At 33.7% G+C, this 11360-nt stretch overlaps 1 protein-coding gene across 1 annotated transcript; it reads left to right on the forward strand.

Annotated features, from left to right (window-relative positions):
* Positions 1-8422: 8422 nt before the first annotated feature.
* On the forward strand, positions 8423-9535 carry LOC103994876 (uncharacterized). Its single transcript, XM_009415328.3, has one exon. It carries the CDS (start codon positions 8660-8662, stop codon positions 9533-9535), a length of 876 nt encoding a protein of 291 aa, XP_009413603.1. The 5' UTR covers positions 8423-8659.
* The last annotated feature ends 1825 nt before the right edge of the window (positions 9536-11360 follow it).

Below are 11360 nucleotides of genomic sequence, written 5' to 3' on the forward strand. Positions count from 1 at the left end.
TATGAATGATGATTTGATATTATGCATGCAATACTTCAACTTATGATAATGATGCATGCAATGATAGAATATTCATGATGAAAAATTGTTTTGACATTCATAACTTGACTTTTCATCTTTGATTATTCATCCTTTGTCATGATTTAAAAATTATTGTAAAGGAAAAAAGAGATACAAAATTGTATTCTTCCTTTCTTTTTGACAATGACAAAGGGGGAGATAGTTAACTTGCTAACTAGTTTGCACAAGTCAAGAAGATGTAAAAACTTGCTTGCTTGCTTACACATCTAAAGAGAAGATGCAAACGTACTTCATGTAGCTTGCTTCATGTAAAACATTGTATCTTGCTAGCTTGTTATCTTGCATTATTTTTCAAAAACTTGCTAGCCTTCATACTTCAAAGAGAAGTAACACTTGCCAAATTGCTAGCTTGATTGTTGTAAAATAATATAAAATTTTCCTAGCTCACACTTTGCAAAGGAAGCAAAAATGGCACTTCTCAAAAGAGAAGAAAGAGCTTGCTATCTTGAACATCACCAAAAAATTGATAGATTGCCTATCTTAAGAAACAAAAATGCAGACTTGCATAATTTGCAATCTTGCACATCTTTAAAATTAATGATGATTTGGTGATTATGCATGTTGTAAAGTGATGCTAAATTTGCTAGCTTGCATTATGATAAAACTAAAGATTATGATTATATTGCAATGATTTGAACTTCTATGTCCAAATACTTGATAGTTGTAACTTCTCCTTTCTGTTGATGACAAAGAGGGAGAAGTATGATCATGTTATGCATGATGACGTGTTGCAAATATTCATAATGAATATTGTAATGACTTGAATTCAGCTTGAATTCAAGGTTCTATTAATATGGCATATTGATAGAGGGAGTTAAAGTTAACTTCGTCATCAATTGATTGTCATCATCAAAAAGGGAGAGATTGTTGAATCTTGGATTTTGATGATGAAACAAATTGATAAGTGTTTATGAATTAATCTACGTTTTGAGTGATGCAGGATGCTTCGATCAAGATGAGACAATTAAAGTAGGAAGAATCATGTTGGACTAGTGGAACATGTCAGAAGATTGGACGTCTAGCAAGAGGATCGGATGACGTATCGATAAAATGCTTTAGGCCATGGATTCGGGCATCGGGCTAAGAAGAGCATAAATTGCGCGAAGGATATCGGAGTTGCGGAGGTCAACTAGCCGATTGGGTAATAGGCCGCAAGAGAGGATGATGTGTCAAAGAATCGGATGAAGCGTCGATGGACCAATGACATGCCGGACAACATGATTCATACTTAGTAATAATTGTTTAGATTGAAGTGTATTTTTACATGTGCGAGATTAACTACGATAGCAAGGCATAAAGCAAAATGAAGTCTCGGAGTCAAGAATGTGATTTCGTTGGGAGTTCGAGAGTTCATCGGAAGTTCGGACGTTCATCGAAAGTTCTATCAGAATTGATCAAGAAGTCCTAGAGCTTGCCAAAAAAGCTCATCTGAACTCATTAAGAAAATCATCATGAAGTTTAGGAGCTTGTTGGGAGTCCGTTGGAACATTGTCAAGAGATCGTTGGAAGTTTGCTGGAAGATCGCCAGAAGAAACCTAGACTTAAAATGTCTTAAAATTCATAGTTAACACATAATAGGGATTAGAATTGGGCCAACCCAATTAGGGGACAGTTGGGCCAAGTTTGGGCCAAGAGAAAGGTCCAAAAAATGATCAAATAGGTGAAACCATCATGGCACAATCTCTGAGACTATGTCAGGTGGTGGTACTGCCAATCTGGGTGGTGGTACCACCCAGACTCAATCTCTGAGACTATCTGGGTAGTGGTACCGCCAGTCTGGGCAGTGGTACCGCCCGTACCCTGAAATTTTGGGGGTTTGAATTTTAGGCTTCAAATTTGAATCCATTTGGGGCCTATAAATACCCCAGCTATTCCTGCATAGATAAGTAAGAAATATTAAGCAAAGCCCTATGATTCTAAAGTTGTAAACCTTAGAAAGTTGAGTTCCCTCCTAAAGCTTAGAGAGAGTTCTAAGGGAGGTGTGAGAGGAATACCTTGTAAAAGAGGGTTGTAAAAGGTTGTCTCCTAAACCTGTGAAAAGGAGAAGAGGGGTGTAAAATGGTAGTTGATCTTTTCCCATTGAAAGAAGACCGATAGTGGATGCCGATGGCCTCTTGCGAAGTGGATGTAGGTCACGACGACCAAACCACTATAAAAATCTGGTTTGTGTTTCTCTTGTATAATTTACTTTACTGCAAATCACTTTACTTGCTTTAACATCCACTATGCTCTTCCATACGCTTTCAAAGTTAATACCTTTATGAAATGGTTTTTCGTCGAAAACAAATTTAATCGCAACGAAGTTTTGAACCGACGTAATTTTTACAACTGCACTAATTTATCCCCCCTCTTAGTGCCGACTCTTTTCCTAACACTTCGAGCCCCCTTGTTGCTCTCAACCTTGCTAACTTTGGCCAGGCCAAGAGCAGCAAGGTGTGCTCTCGGCTAAGGTTGTAAGCAACCTTCAGCCAAATTGTAGGTAGCAACAGTTGCTGCCCTTTTCCCTCTATTCTGTGATAATAAATTTAGTACCAAAATTTTGATTTAAAATACCTTTTAATAGGGAGAAGACATGCAGTCCAAATCTCAAGAACTACGACAAAAATAACAGCAATTGTGTAAAACAATTCTTTGCGATTGAACATAACACACATAATTTAAAAACTAATCTTTTGCACGAGCAAACTGGCTTTGATACCACTATAGGGAAACCTGGGATGACATCTTATATGTAGTGGAAGAATAAAAAATAAAAATCCTAGAATTTTCCATAGAAAATAAGGTTTCATTATCGTGTAAAAATTGGTCCTCAAAAACCCGCAAAATCGAAAAACAACATGTACAAAGGAGATTATATTATTTGAGATTGTATATCTTTGAATTCCTATAGATCTATGAGAGAGAATGAAGAAGGTCAACTGTCCTCCTCTCTAGCGGTGATCCACACAATAAGGGTTGCGAAGATGCTCCTCAAATCGCTGCACAATCCTCCTCGTAGTGTGCACCACACAATCAAGATGGGGCTACCCCTTCTTGTTGTCCATATGACCCAAATAGGGGCTTTATGTTGAGGAGGAGAGGGAGAGAGGAGAATAGGAGATGGCAGCAAAAAGAACCAAGCATATGACCCTTTGGTTCCCTCCTATATATAGAGGCCTCCTGTCAACATAACCCTAATGAATATTATCATATTAGGTATTGGATCTCCATCCAACTATTCATGCCTCTTAGATTAGTGGGTATCTACCCAATAACCTCTCATTGGCTCTTATTGGATCACATTCATATGATCCAATAATTCAGGGGCTTATTAGATATCCAATAAAATGGGAGCTCCAACAAATATCTCATATTTGAACTTCTACTCGTCGCAACACCTACCATATGTGTGTGACCTCTAGGCCTTGTATTGAGCTTGTTGTGAGTCATACCTATCAGAACTCCTTCTAGCTCAAAAAATTATTATCTTCATAATAATTCACTTGACTCATCGAATACGGGCGTACTATGCTACTACGCTACAGTCCTTAGATGATATAGGGGAATCTAATCCATTGGATCTGTCTGTCCTCAATTACCATGTATTTATAGTCCCTTATCTATCTAGTATCCCAAAGATCGTATACTAGGCATGGTGATGTCAGGCCTATACAGTTTTTACTCGAGTCTCACTTTAATCTGATTCTTTCATTGTATTGTATCATTTTTCAAAATTACTACTTTCCATGATATATGAAATTAATAAATGGTCTTTTTATTCCGATACTATAATCTGATTCTTATATATGTATTAAATAACCATAAAAATTATAAGTATCTTTTCTTTTTATAATTTTTAAAATTATCAATTATAGTTGTTTAACAAGTTCAATAGTAGTGAGATCAATATTATATAAGAGTTTATTGATATTATTTTATTATTAACCTAGATCAAATCAAGAAATAACTTTTCAAATAAGAATTGATAAAGGAACATCAACCTATATATCCTCAATATCAAGATCAAATCTTCGAGATTTTATGTTTAAATTGATTTTATTATTTTTTAAGAATCTTATATTATAATATTTAACTATCTTTGTACTATAATTAAGGTAATAAAATATATACTTCTTAGGTTTTTTTTAGTAACCAATAAAATCCTTGATATAGTTTTTGACCTAATTTTTTTTCATATAGATTAAAAACTCTTATCTCTATAGAGAAATCTCAAATATGTATATATTTTAAACTGAATTTTCTACTAGTCCATGACCCAAATGGAGTTGATATAACTAATTTACTTTGAACCATATTTAAGATATATATATATATATATATCCTTAGAGCTTCACTCTATATTGATTTAGGTACAAAATAATAAGTCATCATACCTCTTATATAAGTATTTCGCCTTTCAACAACCTTTATTATATTATGACATACCTCTTAAGACATATTGAGTACATATAACTCTCGATTCTAAAAGTTTAGCAAAGAGGAATAAGATTTTGACTTGATTCATCAAATTTATCATAAAATTCATCACACTTATTGGATACGATAATTTTAAGCTTTCCATCTAATTATCTTTGTATTACATTTACGTATACCTGAAAGATGTCAACAATCTTAAGCCTTTCATTTATTAAATATAATATTTATATCTCGAATATCATATATGAAGTGATCCTTAGATAAAGTACATATAATATATTTTATTATATATAAAATATCATATAATATCATATAATATTATATTATATAATAACATATAATATTATATTATATAATAACATATAATATTATATTATTTAAAATATAATATTATTTTATTATATTATATAATAACATATAATATCATATATGTAATATCTTTCTTCACATATGAAGTGATCCTTAGATAAAGTACATATAATCTCAAAAAGTTCATTAACAAATCTATATTTTATTTTAAATTTGATTATAGGGTCGTTAATATTTTTATAGACTCAATATTTAAATTAATTCTATACAAATTATCATATAAAATTTTAGAATAAACTTTTATTGAATCATAAATATACCGAGTTTACCAACAAAAGAAAGATAATATTCTAATTATTCTAGATAAATAAATTATATTTCTAGAATTATAAGAATATAATATGTATCATCAAGATCCATTAAATGAATCGTTCTTAAGTTAGGTGATAAGTGTCTACCACTATTGTTAGGATCTTAATGATACTAAGAGGGAGGTGGATTAGTGTCACAATAAATTTTAGTCAACTTTAAAATTTGATCGAGAAAAACATGTATCAAAAACACGAAAAAGTAAATATGAAGTGTGAAGAAGAGTTGTAGGTGAAGTGAATGATCATGAGCAAAAGTCATAAGTAAGAGAAAGGATGCAAACTAATTTATAGTTGTTATGTTTTCTTGACCTATGTCCACCTTTGATTCCTCTTCCCTCGAGGTTATCAATTTTCACTATCAATCTTCTTTCCAATGAGCGAATATCAATTAACATTATCATAACTTTCTCTTTTACTAACTTTAAGCCTAATGGCTTTTAGGATAAATGGACTTTGTTTCAGCCAAATAATAACTCAAATTAGCCCAAAATTTTATCGACCAAGACCTTGACTCATCAACTATTTATCTGAAACATCTTTGAAGCTTTTGACATGTTGTCTACTCTTTTAACATTTCATTTGATCTTTCAAACCTTTGTTACATTGTCTTATCCTCTAGTATGTCACTCAATCTTTTAGCATGTCGACTTTCTTATGATATTCGATCTTCGCGCATAATATTTGATCCTTCTAGCATGATGTTTAAACTTCTAGCATAAAGCATGTTCTTTGGTATGTCGACCAATCCTCCCACTTAACGTCTAATTTCTAGTACGATAATCTTCTAATATAATATCCAACTCTCTTGCTTGATATTTAACCCTTCAGTGGTTCGAGTATATGATCGAAGTATTTTTTATGTCACTTATCTAAGAAGCAAATTAGTTCATTAAATTCATCAATTGATTTCATCATCAAAATTTAGTATTCAATTTTTTTTTTTTATAATAATAAGTAATTGATGAAGGGATCTTAACAAGACTCACTTGTGTATATGCTACCTAAAAAAAATTATGATCAACTTGAATTCAAAATAAAAAGAGCATATATTATTTAAATGATAATCTTGAATTTAAGTTGTTCTTATATATTTAATCATTTCAACCTAAAATATCAAGGTATAATCAAGTTTCAAATTTCATGATACAATTATAAATAATATTTAATCATTATCAATGTATAATATCAATCAAAGGATAAATAAAAGTTAACCATTTGCATAAAATAAGTCAAACGTGAGTTATATAACTATCAAAAATATCATAAGTTAAAACATGAGTTAATTCTCCTTGTAAGTACATAATCAGATAAAAGTAAAAGTCAAGTAAAAGCTTCAGTTACTATTTATCCTCTTTTGTCATAAAAATAAAAAAAAGAGAAATATGCACATAAGAATAACTTAAGTTGCTCGGGTGGAAGTATTCCAAAATATGACTATGTTGTTATCCCTTTTTTTATTTTTTAACCAAGCATCTTAATTAAGGTCATGTGCTATTATTCAACAAAAATTAATAGGCTTATTTTCCTTTTAATAAAATCCTCACTCTGGGTTTAGTAAAGATATTTATCAATTGATATTTTGTATTAATGAAATCCAATAATATGGCATGATTATTAATATAATCTTTAATAAAATAATATCTCATGTTAATATACTTAATTCGAGAATATTGAATAAGATTTTTTCTTAAATAAATTGTACTAGTATTATCACACTTTATCGGGATGATTTTTAAAGAAAATCCGTAATCTTTTAAACTATATTTTATCAAAATTACTTGTGTGTAACATACATCTACTATAACATATTTAGCTTCAAATAGAATTTTACTTTTTAGATGACCAAAAGACAAGTGTTTGACCAAGAACTTGATAAATTCCAAATATAGTTTTTCAAACAATCCTACATCGTAAAAACATAATAGTATTAATATAAGCAACCAAATCCAAATTATTATCATAGTTGGTATTCCTTTTTGCATATCTAAAAAAAATTTTATAGCTTTAAAATGAGACTACTTGGAATTTTATTGGAAGCTAACACAAAAGCCTACATTAAACATAATATTATGTTTGATAGCAGTAAGATTCCTATCATATCTCTATAAATCTTTTGATCCAAAGCTTCATCAACATTATGATTGTTCGATTTTGTGAATATACTAATTAGTATATTGACAGGTTTAGAATTTTGTTTTACGTTAAATCTTTGAAGTAAGACGTGGGTGTACTTAGTTTGATAGGATTATGCTACTGTCAATCGCTGATACTTATTATTGTGAATGATTTATATATGTAACTGTAACTAAAAGAATACATGATTCATTTTAGGAGAGGAGATAATAATTCTATCTCCCATGCTGGCATTCTCCCGCTTCACATAACATAATTGTCTTAGACCATTTGATATATGATTCTCTTCCACAAGCACACTCTTTTTCCTATCAACAATTATATATATATATATATATATATATATATATATATATATATATATATATATATATATATATATATATTTGTGTGTGTGTTTAGAAGAAGATTAGCTAGCTAGCTCACCATGAAGTCTCCAATAAAGTGCAACTATGTCACCATGGGCTCAAATCCAGAAGGTTCGGTTTTTCATCTCGTTACATAAGATATAATATGTCTGTTTTGTTTTGTAAACTTGTGAGGGATCGCAATGATTTAATTAAGTTCCCAGAATTTAAGAAATAATTGCAAAACAAAGAAAGTTCGGAACAATTGAAAACCCACCCTCTGTTGTTTGTTGTTTTCGGGAGTTTCATTTGATATATTTGGGCAGTTATTAGTGGCAAAAGAATCACAGGATATTGTAAACTTTTACAAGCCGTAATTGTAATAAGTAAATACAAATATCATCATCATCATCATCATCAATATAATGTTTAATATTATCATCGTCATCGTCGTCGTCATCATCATCATCAATACAATGTTTAATATCATCATCATCACCATCATCATCATCATCAGCCTCATTGTTTGTGCCAATTTATTTCTGCCTGCCAATTATAATCCATCACAATTCTTCCATGGAAGATTCTGAAATTTCAATCCGATCATGCTCAATACATTCCAGCTGCTTAGATCATCTCAAGATTCCCTGTCCAGATCATGTCCTGTCACATTGTGTTTGGAACAAGCAAAGCAAACCCCACCCCACCCTTTTGTTGAATGGATAGAGAGCCTGTGTTACTTCCACACCTCTGAGACAAAGCACTTGAGTGTGTGTGTCAGCTTGGGCAGCTGCTCCACAAAAATAAACACATCTCTTTTTTCTTCTTTTTTTAATGTTCATACCAAATTGTCTTGCATATTGTTCGTTACCAAGCCTCTTTCCTTAGCTCAACTTAGTTGATTCACATTGTGTTGCAGCCAAGATTTGTCCTTGGTATATATCAAGCTACCTTTTTGACTGTGGCTTCTGCTGTCATCGTTCCACTCTTTGCTGCATCTCCATGGAGCTATCTGCGGAGCCACCGAGAGCAAGCAGCAGCTGCACCTCCTCGCCCGAGTTCGAGTTTTGGATGGTCGGCAAGAATCCCTCCACCTGCCAAACAGACTTCCTCACGGCCGACGAGCTCTTCGTCGACGGGGTCGTCCTCCCCCTCGACCTTCTCTCGCTCTCTATTCCCAGCCAAGGCTGCGTTTCCCATTGCCTTTCTGAGCCTGGAACCAACGTGCAGCCGCCATCTGCTCCAAGCTCCTCTTTGGGGAGTGCTCCGCCAGCCTCCCACTCGAACAAGTGGAAAGATCTCATCAAGGCGGGCGAGAAGGCGTTGGAAGAGATCAGGAAGAGGAGGAACCGGATAAGGGGCGGCACGGGTGGCTCCGCTAAGTCCAGGAACGGTATCTGGCCCTTCAACAGCAGCCACTCCTCCGCAAGTACCGGCACTGGCTCATGGGGCAGGGCCAAAGCGGCGGTGACCCGACGCAGGGCCAGTGGGGAACCTTGTTCCCGGAGCAACTCCCGTGGGTTGTCCTCCGAGCCGCTGCCGGCCACCACCTCATCTTCCTCGAGGTGGCCACTGAGCTCGGGCAGGATGAGGTCTGCCGGAGGCTTCCATCTCAGCAGGACCAATCCAGTGTGGAAGCTTCGAGGGAAGACTGCTAAAACTCTTCATGAGAAGGAGGCGAATGTGAGCAGTGGCATCAAAGACAGAACAGGAGATGGAGATGCTGGTTTTGGGACACGGAACTCCAGTGTGGATATGGGTTGTGAGGTTGATCATCCAAATACGAGGCCCAGCGGCGGCGACGGCGGCAGCAGCGGTGGTGGAAGCAGTAGCGTTATCTTAATACTTAGAACTATGTTCTCTAAGAAGGTTCAGTAATGTACAATATATATATATATGCTTTGTGTTATTTGTTGAACCTTGTTGACTTGTATATAGTATATAGTATATATATATATATATATATATATATATATATATATATATATATGCTTTGTGTTATTGTTGAACCTTGTTGACTTGTATATAGTATTCTTGAGGCGTAGAACCAAGTGTTTTCTGCAGATATTCCACCCAAAAGTCGCATGTATCGTATCATCTGCAGTATTAGTTAGTCGGTTGTTGTTCAATCTCTTTGATCTGCAAATACTAGTCCTGCTGAAGCTTAATCCTTTCTTGCTCCATGGTTTGCTCATCCTCAGTCTTCTTCTGAAACTTGTCGCCTTCTTTCTCCTTATTTGCAAGCAAGTCTTTTACCCTTTCTTTTCTTCTTCTTCTTCTTCCTTCTTCTTTTACGTGTGGTCAATCATTGCAACAGAAGGTCATGTTGTTGTCCTCTATGTTCCAAGGTTTTCTATGGCATACTTACGACGAATACGATCCACAACTACTCCAATTCAGTCACCATGTCCCAATTCCACATCATCGTAATTGATTGATGACCAGTTAGTTAATCAGTAGCTGCTGATATATGGAGTTAAAAAGTTGAACGAAGAAGAAAACTATCGACATTTTCTTCACCAATCATCCATTCAGAGACGAGATGAGAAATTTAGATGGACGTCATTGTCGGATTGGAGATTGGTCATCCTGGTATATTCAATCATATGAACATCGAGGACCAACCATCGCTCTTACTGGATCTATACATATATATATATATAAGAATTATAGCTGATTACTAAGCCAATAAGGCAACTCAAATTCCCACACGGAATGTAATTAAATGAGGAAGAATGATTTAAGAGAAGATGGAAATTGATATTTTTTATAATGTGATATTCTTCTATTCGACTTATTGCCTTAACCGACCGCTATCACTTAATCTCTTACCGTCGTTTTCTCATTCGTAAATATCATTGATCATATCTTTCTTAATCTTCCTCTCTACATGAACATTAGTGTCGGTGCTATCATTCGATCCGTAAAAAAAAAAAAAAATACAATACAAACTATTTATTATAGTACACACTCACACTACACAGTCTGAAAAATATAAGAATCAGCATAATATACACTTAAGTTTAATACTAGTATTTAACTATGATGGAGCTTGGGATCATGACTCTAATACTGGTCTTGACTCTGTTCTGAGAAATATTGATGATGATGTAATTATTTTGGCTGCAAATGTCTACCTTCTCGGAATAGCCTCAATTCATTGTAAGGTGGCTGCTATGGTTGGGGCTTCGTGTTCCGGAAGACATATCGGTTGATATTTTTCTTCGACACATCCCTCCTTCACCTTCAACTACACTCACATTGGTTAGGAAAATTAAAGATTTATTAGTATGAATGAAAATTCTCTCATATGTTTAACAAGGAAAATGGAGTTGGAAATTCGATTGGCTTCCTTTGCTCCAACACATGTTATTTTTGGACTGGAGATATTTTTTTTTTATTTTTTGGTTCACTGTGATACAAACCACAATGAACGTTTCTATTCTATATTTTTGGAACATTACATATTCTGAGTACATAAAACCAAAATATATAAATGTTACTTACTATCTCGATGCACACACATATAACTAACTTAATATAAAAGTGTCTATACTCCCCCAGTTTTATACCATATTATAAGTTAAAATTACAACCGAAGAATGTTGTTATGTTTATTAGAATATGGCATATAATGGAATAAAAAAAAGGTATAAACATTAGTTTGTAGAAGTTGGAGTCGAATTAGAGAAGCATAGTATTC

The sequence above is a fragment of the Musa acuminata genome, chromosome BXJ3-8 (assembly GCF_036884655.1).
Source record: "Musa acuminata AAA Group cultivar baxijiao chromosome BXJ3-8, Cavendish_Baxijiao_AAA, whole genome shotgun sequence".
Lineage (NCBI taxonomy): Eukaryota > Viridiplantae > Streptophyta > Magnoliopsida > Zingiberales > Musaceae > Musa > Musa acuminata.

What these genes read in the sequence shown, in the direction of transcription:
- LOC103994876 (XM_009415328.3), top strand. Translation starts at nt 8,660, where the DNA reads ATGGAGCTATCTGCGGAGCCACCGAGAGCAAGCAGCAGCTGCACCTCC.